The sequence below is a fragment of the Gopherus evgoodei genome, chromosome 3 (assembly GCF_007399415.2).
Source record: "Gopherus evgoodei ecotype Sinaloan lineage chromosome 3, rGopEvg1_v1.p, whole genome shotgun sequence".
Lineage (NCBI taxonomy): Eukaryota > Metazoa > Chordata > Testudines > Testudinidae > Gopherus > Gopherus evgoodei.
The window spans coordinates 197,200,724-197,215,057 of record NC_044324.1 but is presented as its reverse complement, the minus strand read 5'-3'; the positions used below and the strand labels follow the sequence as shown (position 1 = coordinate 197,215,057).

The 14,334-nt window shown below is 44.0% G+C and overlaps 1 protein-coding gene across 1 annotated transcript in view; it reads right to left on the bottom strand.

The window, feature by feature from the left end:
- The window catches only part of FBXO11 (F-box protein 11), a 177,984-nt gene that overhangs the window by 71,328 nt on the left and 92,322 nt on the right, over nucleotides 1–14,334 (bottom strand). The window contains 1 exon segment of the mRNA XM_030557758.1: nucleotides 10,020–10,164. Within this exon segment, the coding sequence (XP_030413618.1) occupies nucleotides 10,020–10,164 (145 nt within the window).

Sequence of the window (14,334 nt, the reverse complement as noted above, 5' to 3'; positions counted from 1 at the left end):
TGACAGATAGTTGCTCTGCGACTATTCAGTAAAAGGTTCTGCACTTCTTTGGAGCAGGTCATCTCTGAGTGTCTGTTGCGGGGACAGTTTGTCAGTTTGTCAATTTGTGTGCTTGTTTGTTTGAAAAGTGTGAATTGGGAGTGCTTTGTTTCAGGTGGGCCTTGAGTGGGCCTGACTGTTATAAAAAGGCAAATCAGCTACAAACCAGCTGAGTGGCAAACAGCGGAGAGGCTAACAGAGGGAGTTTGACTAGGAGTTCACCAGGGGAAAGCCCACTGAGGTGTTCAACTTGCAGGCTCCTCTGAGCAGTTGCCACAACAGCTGAGGAAGCCCTTAGAAGAAAGGTGATATGGATGGTGAGCAATCGGCCGTTGTGACCTGCATAGGATACGCCATGTTTGTCTTTCTTCCACAGGACAGAAACAACTTCGTCTGTACAAAGTGCAAGGTAGTCTCCATATTGGAACAGAAGGTTCAAGGTCTGGAGAAACAAGTTATTAACTCTGCGTTGCATAAGAGAAAATGAAGATTTCCTGGACAGATGTCAGGGATACTTCTACGAGCACAACATTCTGAAGAATCAGAGCAGACTGCGCAGCGGGGACAGAAGGATGGTGAGGGAAATTGGCAGCATGTGACCTCCAGAAAAAGAAACAGGAGCGTCCATGTACCAGCAATGCAGATACAAATGAGCAACCGTTTTTATGTTCTCTCCACAGGTACTAATGCGAAGAGTGGACTAGATGATGCATCTGAGGGAAGGGAGCAGAAGGAGACTCCATGATTGGAAGGCATAAGATGCATTGTCCTAGGGATGGGGGTTCCACGACCACCACTCCCAAGAGAAGGAGGCGAGTGGTGGTGGTTGGGGACTCCCTCCTCAGGGGGACTGAATCATTTATTTGCCGTCCCAACTGGGAAAATTGAGAAGCATGCTGCTTGCCAGGAGTTGGGATTCATGATGTGATGGAGAGACTGCTGAGACTCATCAAGCCCTTGGATCGCTACCCCTTCCTGCTTCGCCACGTAGGCACCAATGATACTGCCAAGAATGACCCCGAGCAGATCACTGCAGGCTATGTGGCTCTGGGAAGAAGGATAAAGGAGTTTGAGGAGTAAGTCCATCGTCCATCCTCCCTGTGGAAGGAAAAGGCCTAGGTACAGACCATCGAATCATGGAAATCAACAAATAGCTACACAAGTGGTGTTGGAGAGAAGGCTTTGGATTCTTTGACTATGGTACAGTGTTCCAAGAAGGAGGAGTGCTAGGGAGAGATGGGGTCCACCTAACTAAGAGAGGGAAGAGCATCTTTGCAAGCAGGCTGGCTAACCTAATGAGGAGGGCTTTAAACTAGGTTCACCGGGGTAAGGAGACCAAAGGTCTGAGGTAAGTGGGGAAATGGGATACCGGAAGGAAGCACGAGCAGGAGAGTGCAAGAGGGGAGGACTCCTGTCTCAGACCAAGAAAGCGGGACAAGCAGTGCGTTATCTTAAGTGCCTATACACAAATGCAAGAAGCCTGGGAAACAAGCAGGGAAAACTGCAAGTCCTGGCACAGTCAAGGAACTCTGATGTGACTGGAATAACAGAGACTTGGTGGGATAACTCACATGACTGGAGTACTATCATAGATGGATATAAACTATTCAGGAAGGACAGGTAGAGCAGAAAAGGTGGAGGAGTTGCACTGTATGTAAGAGAGCAGTATGACTGCTCAGAGCTTCGGTATAAAACTGCAGGAAAACCTGAGTGTCTCTGGATTAGATTTAGAAGTGTGAGCAACAACGGTGATATCATGGTAGGAGTCTGCTATAGGCCACCAGACCTGGGGGATGAGGCTTTCTTCCAGCAATTAACAGAAGTTACTAGATAACAGGCCCTGGTTCTCATGGGGGACTTCAATCACCCTAATATCTGCTAGGAGAGCATTGCAGCGGTGCACAGACAATCCAGAAAATTTTTGGAAAAAGTGTAGGGGACAATTTCCTGGTGCAAGTGCTGGAGAAACCAACTAGAGACAGAGCTCTTCTTGACCTGCTGCACACAAAAAAGGAAGAATTAGTAGGGGAAGCAAAAGTGGATGGGAACCTGGGAGGCAGTGACCATGAGATGGTTGAGTTCAGGATCCTGACACAAGGAAGAAAGGAGAGCAGCAAAATATGGACCCTGGACTTCAGAAAAGCAGACTCTGACTCCCTCAGGGAACTGATGGGCAGCATCCCCTGGGAGAATAACATGAGGGGGAAAGGAGTCCAGGACAGCTGGCTGTATTTTAAAGAATTATTATTGAGGTTGCAGGAACAAACCATCCCATGTATAAAAAAAATAGTAAATATGGCAGGCAACCAGCTTGGCTTAACAGTGAAATCCTTGCTGATTTTAAAAACAAAAAAGAAGCTTACAAGAAGTGGAAGATTGGACAAATGACCATGGAGGAGTATAAAAACATTGCTCAGGCATGCATGAGTGAAATCAGGAAAGCCAAATCACTCTTGGAGTTGCAGCTAGCAAGAGATGTTAAGAGTAACAAGAAGGGTTTCTTCAGGTATGTTAGCAACAAGAAGGTGGTCAAGGAAAGTGTAGGTCCCTTACTGAATGAGGGAGGCAACCTAGTGACAGAGGATGTGGAAAAAGCTAATGCACTCAATGCTTTTTTTTGCTTCTGTCTTCACGAACAAGGTCAGCTCCCAGACTTCTGCATTGGGCAGCATAGCATGGGGAAGAAGTCCTCACCAGCCCTCTGTGGAGAAAGAAGTGGCTGAGGACTATTTAGAAAAGCTGGACGAGCACCACGGGGCTGGATGCGCTGCATCCGAGGTGCTAAAGCAGCTGGCGAATGTGACTGCAAAGCCATTGTCCATTATCTTTGAAAACTCATGGCAATCGGGGGAGGACCCGGATGACTGGATAAAGGCTAATGTAGTGTCCATCTTTATAAAAGGGAAGGATGACGACCCGGGGAACTACAGGCCAGTCAGCCTCACCTAAGTCCCTGGAAAAATCACGGAGCAGGTCCTCAAGGAATCAATTCTGAAGCACTTATGGGAGAGAAAAGTGATCAGGAACAATCAGCATGTATTCACCAAGGACAAGTCATGCCTGACTAACCTAACTGCCTTCTATGACAAGATAACTGACTCTGTGGATGAGGAGAAAGTGCTGGTTGTGTTATTCCTTGACTTTAGCAAAGCTTTTGATACGGTCTTCCCACAGTATTCTTGTTGGCAAGTTAAAGAAGTATGCGCTGGATGAATGGACTATAAAGTGGATAGAAAGCTGACTAGATTGTTGGGCTCAACGGGGAGTGATCATTGGCTCTATGTCTAGTTGGTAGCCAGTATCAAGCGGAGTGCCCCAAGGGCTGGTCCTGGGGCCAGTTTTGTTCAATATCTTGATTAATGATCTGGAGGAAGGTTTTCTGCTTGATCATGGGTAAAAACTGGACGCACACGTTGTGAACGGCTTGTAATTCCAGGAGATTTATGTGTAGCAGGGCTTCGGTTGGGGACTAGCGGCCCTGGGCAAAATGAGAATTCAGATGTGCTCCCTGGCCTCGGAGAGTGAGTCTTTCACTGCGCTTGGCATTGTGAGGCTTCTGTTTATGCTGCGCCTTGTTAGGGAGTCCTGTGTACAGAGCCATGCCTCCAAGGTCCGCATGTGGACTCTTGCGTGCTGGACAACGAAAGCCGTTGCAGCCATGTGGCCTTGTAACTGTAGACAAGTCCCGGCTTTTGTCTGAGGACTTTTTAGTATTGTGGAAGATAGCTTTGTTAGAGTTAGAACTGTTGCCTTGGTAGAGAGGCCGTTGCCTCAGGTGAACTGAGGTAGGCTCCAATGTACTGGTGTGAGGGTTGATTGTTGAGTGTTTAACTGGAGACCTAATTGTGTAAAGAGAGCTACCATTTGTTTGGTGGCCTCTATTGTTGCTGATTGATTTGGCACTTTCAGTAGGTAATCGTCCAGATATGGAAATATGATTCTTCTCCTGCACAGGTACGATGTGAATACTGCGATTACCTTTGAGAAAACTTGGGAAGCAGTGGACAGTCTGAAGGGTAGAATCTTGTATTCGAAGTTATCTGGTCCTAGAGCGAATTGAAGAAACCTTCAATGTGATGGGTGAATTGTTACATGGAAGTTTACATCCAGAAGGTCGAGGGCCGAGAATCAGTTCCCCCTTTCTAGTGCTGGAATTATGGTGGCCACTGTGACCATATTGAAATGTTGGTGTCTGACAAATTTGTTGAGCCATCAGAGATCGAGAATGGTCTCCACCCTCTTGGTTTTTTTTTTTGAGAGAGGAAGTAATTTGAATAGAAACTCTTCCCTCTGTGTTTTGTTGGTACTGGTTCTACTGCTCCTAGAGGGATGAAGGTGGGTTACCTCTTGTCACAGTCTCATCTATTAGTCTATAAGATGCCACAGGACTCTGTTGCTCTTGTCACAGTAGGTCTTCGTGAGAGGAGTTCCTGAAGATGGAGGGAGAGGGAGGGTGGAAGTAAATGGGACGGAGTATCCAATATCAATTATCTCCAACAGCCATCTGTCTGTAGTGATGGATTGCCAAACTGAGTAGTATGGAGTCAGATGATCTCTGAATGGCTGAGAGACAGAAGAAAGTTCCAGCACTGACAGATGCAGAGGGTCTTGGACTCTCAACCAACATCTCAAACTTGCTGTCTGGAATAAGGTTGGTGAGAAGTGGTAGATTGAGGTGGAGGTTGTCATCTCTTTGTGGGCCGCTGTTTTTGGCCTTGTGGCTTGTATTGCCTGTGTGTTTGTGAATATGGTGTGGGCCGTAATACTTTCCTTGTCATCTCTTTGTCCTAGGAGTATAGATGACCAGGGACATCGGTGTTGCCCTCGAGTCCTTAAGCCTGTGCAGATACCCATCTATCTCAGTCGCAAAGAGCTTAGGCCCATCAAAAGGCAGATCTTCCATAACTGATTGCATCTCCCTTGGGAGACTACAGAGAGACAACCAAGAAACTTGTCTCATGACTACTGCAGTATTTGTAGATTGCGCAGCAGTATCTGCTGAGTCCAAAGCAGCCTGTAATGCCATCCTGGAGATCAGCTGTCCCTAGGAGACTCTGAACTGTTCTTTTTTCTCCTCCAGCAGGAATTCAATACATTTGGATAACTTCTCATAGTTTGTGTGGTCATATTTTGCCAGCTTTGCTTCATAATTGCCAATCCGAAGGTGGTGTGTCGCCAAGGAGTAGGCCTTTCAGCCAAAGAGGCAGGGCCTCTTCCAATTGTTGTTGTATGGGATGTTTTGGTGGTAAGATTGTCTGCCCCTCTTATTAACAGCATCCACCACCAAAGAATTGGGCATAGGGATAACAGAGAAATTCTGTTGTCTGTGCATATAATATTTTCTGTCAGATCTATTGCAGGAGGGAGGGATCGTTGCTGGAGTCTACCAAATGAACATAAGGGGTTCCATGATTGCATCATTCATGGGCAAAGCTATTTTGGAAGATGTCGATGTATGGACGATGTCGAGGAACTTATGTTGTTATTCATAGATTCAGACTTTAAGGTCAGGTGGGACCATTATGATCATCTAGTCTGACCTCCTGCACAATGCAGGCCACAGAATATCACCCACCACTTCTATAACAAACCCGTAACCTACGCCTAAGTTATTGAAGTCCTCAAATTGTGGTTTGAAGACCTCAAGCTGCAGAGAATCCTCCAGCAAGTGACCCGTACCCCATGCTGCAGAGGAAGGCAAAACACCTTCAGGGCCTCTGCCAATCTGCCCTGGAGGAAAATTCCTTCTCAACCCCAAATATGGCAGTCAGTTAAACCCTGAGCATGTGGGCAAGACTCACCAGCCAGCACCCAGGAAAGAATATATAGATATAGATATAGATATAGATAGTAACTCAGATCCCAACCCAGCATACTTACCTGCTGATAACCAATGATCAATTGCTAAAATTAGGCTATCCCATCATACCATCCTCTCCATAAACTTATCAAGCTTAGTCTTAAAGCCAGATATATCTTTTGCCCCCACTACTCCCCTTGGAAGGCTGTTCCAGAACCTCACTCCTCTAATGGTTAGAAACTTTCATCTAATTTCAAGTCTAAACTTCCTAGTGTTCAGTTTATATCCATCTGTTCTTGTGTCCACATTGGTACTAAGCTTAAATAATTCCTCTCCCTCCTTGATATTAATCCTTCTGATATATTTATAAAGAGCAATCATATCTCCCCTCAACCTTCTCTTGGTTAGGCTAAACAAGCCAAGCTCTTTCAGTCTCCTTTCATAAGACAGGTTTTCCATTCCTCGGATCATCCTAGTAGCCCGTCTCCGAACCTGTTACAGTTTGAATTCATCCTTCTTAAACATGGGAGACCAGAACTGCACACAGTATTCCAGATAAGGTCTCACCAGTGCCTTGTACAACGGTACTAACATCTCCTTATCTTTGCTGGAAAAACCTCGCCTGATGCATCCTAAAACTGCATTAGCTTTTTTAACGGACATATCACATTGGCAGCTCACAGTCATCCATAGATCAACCAATACTCCGAGGTCCTTCTCCTCCTCCGTTACTTCCAACTGATGTGTCCTCAATTTATAACTAAAATTCTTGTTATTAATCCCTAAATGCATGACCTTGCACTTTTCACTATTAAATTTCATCCTATTACTATTACTCCAGTTTACAAGGTCATCCAGATCTTTCTGTATGATATCCCGGTCCTTCTCTGTGTTAGCAATACCTCCCAGCTTTGTGTCATTCGCAAACTTTATTAGCACATTTCCACTTTTTGTGCCATGGTCAGTAGTAAAAAGGTTAAATAAGATAGGTCCCAAAATTGATCCCTGAGGAACTCCACTAGTAACCTCCTTCCAACCTAACAGTTCACCTTGTAGTCTCCCCTTTAACCAGTTCCTTATCCACCTTTCAATTTTCATACTGATGCCCATCTTTTCCAATTTAACTAATAATTCCCCAGGGATACGATGTCCAGGGATTCTGTGACCCTCCTGTAGAGGTCCTGAAAATGTTTAAAATCATTGGCTGCCCACATTGGGCGGGGGGATGGGGTAACAATGATGATGGTGTCATCAAGGAATGATGAGGATAGGTGAGTTGTTGGTTTCATCTCTAAGTCAGAGGTCTCCTCTGGTTGTCTAGGTATCTCCTCCGGAGTTTCAGATGGTCCTGATACCGATGGTATGGAAGACTGTCATGTGCTCTCACTGGGTGGGCTGGGAAGCTTGCAATAGTGTGGAGGATATGCCATCCAAGGGTTCCCATAAAGCCAGTGTGGTGAGGTAGACATGAGTGTCATCCCAGGGTGTCCAAACCAGTGGTGCTCTTTAGCTCCAGTATAATATCCCCTTTGTGATGGGGGATCCAGTTTGGTCAGTTCATGGATGGGTGGAAAATAGTGTGGAAAATACATTTCCCCTTCATCCTCTCTTCTTCATCGATTGAGAATGGAGGAGAGGAGCAGCAAGGTGAGTAGGTACTGACTATGTTGGAGTGACGCTGGTGTAGAGAATGGGGGATTCTGGTATCGAGGAGACCAGGAGTAGTGCAGTAACTGCTGTAGTACCGAAAGGGTCGATGCTGATGTCTGTGTGGTCATTGTCAGTATGGGTGGCTGCATCGATTGTGTTGTGCCAATGGTAAGTGACAGCATAGTCATTAGCTGTCTCGATGTACTCGGTGCTGGGTATCTAGTCTGCTCCGATGGTGCCACGGCATGGATTTTCAGTTTCTCCTCATTGTCTATGTCAGAGCTAGCTCTCTTGGAGTCTTTAGCTCTCGTGGTACCAAGGTACTGGATGGTCTAGGAACCTCAACTGCAAAGACTGCCAGTGCAGTCGGTACCGACGGTGTCTCTCTGTTTGGGGACTGCCATTTCTTGGTTGGTCCTCAATCTGGTGAGGATGGAGCACACTTTTTAGCCATCTTTTTAGATCTGTAATGTGAGCCACAGAGGAAGAAGAGCCTCTGTCAGAGGCTGCTGTTGGTGACCTCTGTCCAGGAGGGGTCCGAGCTTCTGGCTCAGATGCCAGACGGAGAGACTTCTCCATCAGGAGCAGTTCGAGCAGCAAGTCTCTGGCCTTTCTGATCCAGGCTTTTAACTTTTGACAGTGTAAGCACTTTTGGGGTATGTGTGTCTTGCCTAAGCCAAACACACTGCAAGTGCCTGTCTGACATAGGTACTGAGAGCCTGCAGGTTAGGCCGCTTTTGAAACTCAGTGAACCGAGCATGCCCCTGATGGGAATATTTCCCCTCCTTATCAGGGGTCCTACATTAACGGTTAACGGAAACCTGAAATTCTAAGTAAGGGAAGAGTAACACATTATTTCCCTCCCTGTTTGTTTCTTCCAAAAAGAAACGGGGAAAGAAAGTAAAGGATAAGGGCTATGCTAGGAAGACTAAGCTCTGGAGCGCAGCTAAATGCTCCGACTTAAGCCAAAGGCGGTAGAGAAGGAACTGGGGGCGGAGGGGTGTGTGCGTGTGTTGGTCGCACACAGGGGCGGCTCCAGATCCCAGCACGCCAAACACATGCTTGGGGTGGCATGCAGTGGGGGCGCTCTGCTGGTCGCCGGGAGGGTGGTAGGCAGGGTGCCTTTGGAGGCATGCCTGTGGAGGGTCCTCTGGTCCGGACCAGCGGACCCTCCACAGGCACGCCTGCAGGAGGTCCACCGGAGCCGCGGGACCGGCGAGCGGCAGAGCGCCCCCCGCAGCATGATGCCGTGCTTGGGGCAACGAAACGTCTAGAGCCGCCCCTGGTCGCACAGCACCTGAAGTGGCATGAGATGGGGATTGCACATGTGCAACCCAACCAGGCACTGGTACCACAAGTCTCTGATTACAAGCACAGGGACGCACAAGCACCTAAAGTGGAGCACTCATAGGGACATTATTTGAAGAATTAAAATTGCATCTGTCAAGGCTGATTCCCCACTCTGGGTGCAGAAGGTGGCGGCTTGCAAGGATTTTAAAAATTAATACTGGCCACTCCAGGCTTGTATTAAACTCCCAAGGTTACTGCTTCTCCCTGACCTTGGATGCATAGATGCTCCCGCCACCCAAGTGCAAAAACCCCCTTCAGAACCCAGGAAGGTGCATTTAGGAATTCCTTCCTGTGGGGTACCCTCAAGCCCCTTCATGCCCCCTCCGGGGAAGAGCTGAGAAAGGAAATCAAAGGAAATCAGCTGTTGCCATCAGCTAAGTAACCATCATGTGCACAAACCTCTTAGGACAAAATCCAATCCTGTTCTTAAAAAAAGGTAAATTTTATTAAAAACAAAAAGAAAGGAAATACATTTGAAAACTCAGGCTATTGCTAGATTTTAAAAACCCATTTACAAAACCTAAGTATCAAGAATAACCACCTTGAGGTCCAGCTAAAGGTTACAAGCAAAACAAAAGCATTTGGGGTTAACACAGAGGAGTCTACAAGCCATAAAGAAACAAACAGAGATAAACCTAATCGTGTCTTCCTAGATATTCAAGTTCAATTTTTTTCTAATCTGGAATACTGGTTCTCAATTAAATAAGATGTTTTCAGGATCCCAATAACCCTAGAAAGAGAAAAAGTCCGCATACGCAACACCTATATTCTTTTTGAAAATCCAAACAAATAAAAAGCATAGTGCGGTTGTAGGCAGGATCTTCCTTGACACTTAAGGAAGAGTTTGCTATCTTGGATCAAGGTATACAATTCCCACACCAACTTTAAGAGGGAGGAAGGTACTAAAAGATAAGTAATTGAACTTTCAGATAACATTACTAAAGAGGCATAATTCTAGGCGGAAAAGTTTTACTATTTTTAACTACATATAACTGATATGCTTGTGCATATCTGCTTGTAACAGATAAAACTGATATAAGGTAAGCATATTAAAACACATTTGTTTTAATTTAAACTAATTATAATTCCTAACCAGCATTTTAATTTTTCTATTGTACTTGGCATTTTGTGCAGCATATACAATATATCTCAAGATAATGAGGAATAACTTTTCACTTACCACAAAATTGGATCATTAGCCAACTCACTGAAGCGTTTACACACACAAGCTGCTCTACAAAGATCTTGCTCCAGCAAGTAGGAAAAGATCTTTAGAACCACTTCATCTGGCAGTTTCTCCTGAAGATATTGTTCTGCAGGTGCTGCTATTAAAATATTAATGTACATCAAATTATTGATACATTTAACCTACCCAGTTTCTGATTTAAAGCAATCATTGACTTTTCCTACTATTCTAATGATTAGAGTGTTATTTACACATGATTAGTACTACAAATTGAAGGAGAAAAGCTGTTTAAGCTCACACAATACTAATCATCACATCCTCTGCAGCCTGAATCTGGTAGTTTATTTAAACAGTAAATTTCATTGAGTAAATTTAATCTACATGCAGAGGTAAGCATGAATAATCGGCATAATATGGGGCACCATCTGTAACTCTATAATTAAGATTAACTTAGACCAGGGGTTCTCAAACTGGGGGTCGTGACGTCTCAGGGGGTCACAAGGTTATTACATGGGGAGTCACAAGCTGTCAGCCTCCATCATTTATAATAGTGTTAATCACAAAGGAAAGGTTTAAATAGGGACTGGGAATGGCTGAGCCATTACAAACATTGAATCTTTCTCACACTTCTTATGAAACTGTCTGTACTGGGCTATCTTGATTATCACTTCAAAAGTTCTTTTTTTTTTTTCTTTCCTTACTTTATTGGCCTCTTAGAGTTGGTAGAGCAAATCCCACCTTTTCATGCTCTCTGTATGTGTATATATATCTCCTCAACACATGTTCCATTCCATGAATCCGAAGAAGTGGGCTGTAGCCCATGAAAGCTTACGCACAAATAAATTTGTTAGTCTCTAAAGTGGCACAAGTACTCCTGTTATTTTTACAAAAAAAAGTGTTTTTAATTGGGGGCGGGGTCGCACTCATAGGTTTGCTATGTGAAAGGGGTCATCAATACAAAAGTTTGAGAAACACTGATTTAGACATCCTTCAAATCCTAATTTTAAACTTATTCCCTCAACCTTTTGATTAGAGCAACCAATTTATTTGCATATTATTATACTTAAATTATTATACATGCGTTATATAGAAAAATTCAATAAAACTCTTAAATGCTGTTTTAAATTTATTCTGACATTAAATTTTTGGCGCATAACTTAGCATAGAAAGCAATCAAGAACTCCAAATCCCAGAGACAAAATACCATCAAACTCCCAAGCACAGGACAATTTTCTCAGAAGGGTTAATTGCCAGAAAACGCCATTAATAAAAAGTCTTTGTTTTTCCACACTGACACTAGAAAAGATATGTGAATGGTGCTGGGGACATGGGAGATTGCTATCAAGCAATGACCCCAATGTGCTCTGCCCCCTTTTCCCCTCAATGTCCTTGCCCTGATCTCTATTTTAATGTGGGGAAAAGGTAACTAAGAATTAAAGTTGATCATTCCAAATGTTACCTTTAAAAAATATACTAGGGATTAAGCTAGGACATCAAGGTGGAGAAAAGGGGACTATAGCTAGTACTGTACTCCACCTCTCATACTTTGCACTCTCTTTCTCCATACATTTTAGAATGGAAACATTTTCCATTAGTGCATTTTCCTTGACACTCTTCACAGTGAGGATATTCCCCATCTCCTTAGTCACTGAAGTCAGACCAGTTCTTTGGCTCAGATTGTGTTCAGGATTACTCCTCAGGAAGAACTGTACAGAACAACAGCTTCCAAAAGTTTCAATAAATAAACCTATACACATATTATTCAACTCAAATCATTTGCTGCAGAGCCTCCACAACAAATTTAAGGATTGAGAAATTTAGAAAGGTTCTTAGAGGAACACGTCCCTTTAAAATTATTTAACAAGCCAGCAAAAGCCAGAAAGATTCTGGACATAACTCAGTCCTCTCAGAGAGGGTCAGGCTGGCTGACATGCACAAGTCTAGAAAGAAAATTAATGGTGAGACAGAATTTTTTCTTCTCTGTCCTTGCCATATCAGGCAGTCTTTGTTGTTGATTTACAAAGCTGATATCACCTCTATGGAGACAGGGAGGAGTCAATACAGTAACTTCTCGCTTATGGTTGAGGTGGTGGTCAGAGAATGGAAGAGAGTGGGATATTTCCCAGGGAATGCCCTGCTGCTAAATGATGAACTAACACAGGGGTTCTCAAACTGGGGGTTGGGACCCTCAGGGGATTGCGAGGTTATTACATGGGGGGTTGCGAGCTGTCAGCATCCACCCCAAATCTGCTTTGTATCCAGCATTTATAATGGTATTAAATATATTTAAAAGGGGTTTTAATGTATAAGGGGGGGGTGTCGCACTCAGAGGCTTGCTGTGTGAAAGGGGTCACCAGTACAAAAATCTGAGAACCTCTGAACTAACACGTTGTTAACGTAGCCTCACACTCTACAAGGCAGCATGAATGGAGGGAAGAGACAGAATAGATGCATGGCAGTGTCTGCAAATATTCCCTGCGGAAACTGAACATGATGATGACCCCACGCTATCCCATTGGAGTGCACCACTCCCTCCACTTTCCAAAGTGCCGGGGATGTGTGTGTGTGCATGTGTGTGTGCGACTGACAGAGAGTGTGTGTGTGTGTTCGTGAGAGAGAGAGAGAGAGAGAGAGAGAGAGTGTGCAAGAGAGACACATGCATTGCCCTTTTAAGTATGCTGAACCAATTCTAAGTATACTGCCTTTTTAAGTATATTAGCAAGTTGAGACAGCAGCTGCTGCCAGCAACCTCCCTTCTTCCAGAGCCCCATCATGTGTCTCTCCCACACCCCCACTGCCACTCAGTGGAGATGAGGTACACGAGTGGGGGGCAAGAGCGAGGGAGGAGACACCCTGACATCAGCACCCCTCTTCCCCCTCCAACCCCTGCACAGCAAGCAGGAGGCTCCTGAGAGCAGCTCCAAGGCAGAGGGCAGGAGTAGCACACAGCAGTGGGGATAGGGATACCTGAACTTCCCGGCACTTGATAGCCTGCTGGGCAGCTACCGCACAGGAAACTTAGGGGAGCGGATGTGGGGCTGCGAGCCCACCTTGGTTCCAAGCCCCCACCAGGTAGCTCCAATGGGCTGCTCTTCCTGCAGGCTGTGGACTAAGCAGGTTGCTGCCAATCAGTGTTATAAGGGAGCACTGTGCAACTTTAAACAAGCATGTTCTCTAATAAATCATCGACGTAACAATGAAACAACAACGTTAAGTGAGGAATTACTGTATCTCCAGAGGAGGTGATCAATCCCATGGTGTTTTGAGAAGCCATAGGTGGAACATGACAAAGTGACCTTTCATTTCTCACTGCAAAATGTGTGTGATGTCTCCACTCACAATGACCATCACTCCTTTAAAAAACTGAGCAGTAATACACTTGGCAAAAGCTGTACTTAAGACTTTGAATGTCTTTGCTATATACACATCCTTTTGATGTTCCTATTCACATAAACTTATGATATTATACTTCAGTATGATGTTTGGTCTTAGCCAGAATGACAACAGTACCACTTTCTCTCATAGCAGGAAGATTATGGTGACAGTGAGAAAAAAGGCCAGGTCAGTTTGAAGAATTACCATACTTTGATAACTATACAACTGAGGTTTCACAGAGAGCATGCCAAGCTCCAAAATCCCTCTGGTTACAGATGTAGTAAGCAGGTAAGTTACTTTCAGTGAGAAGAGGCACAGACCGGAGTGGATTGATTTAAATCAAAATGATATAAATCACTGATTTTTATCATGATTAAATCCGCAAGCAGGAAGCGTTGATTTAAATAATCAATTTTAATCTTGTTTCACATTTGTACTTTTTAATTATTTTCTTTAAAAAAGCTGATTCTCATAGGTTGGTAACCATTAAACCATGTTGATTTGCAACTAAATAAAGCATTAACATTAAATTTGGTTCTTTTTGCTATTTGTTTGAGAATGGTGGACGATACGCTTCTTATTTACTGGAGGATTCATTTTTATTTGTGATTTGTGTGATGTTCTACTTTGATGGAAACTAATTTGACTGAATTCAATAAAAATGCATAAAAACACTATTTGCATATTTTTATTTTATTAAAAAAATTACCTAAAATGTGCTAGATTCATTAGAAAAAAAATGTTTGATAAACATTTCGCATTCAAAATTGATTTATTTTGATTTACTGAAAATTGATTTATTAAAAAAAGGAAGCATTATCTGCAGTTAGTGAATTAAAGTGATTGTTTCTGATTTCACCCTCTCACATTTCATTTTTGTTCAGAGATTGGAAGAGGAAAACAAGCTTTCCTGCTTTTTCAACTTCCTATCAAT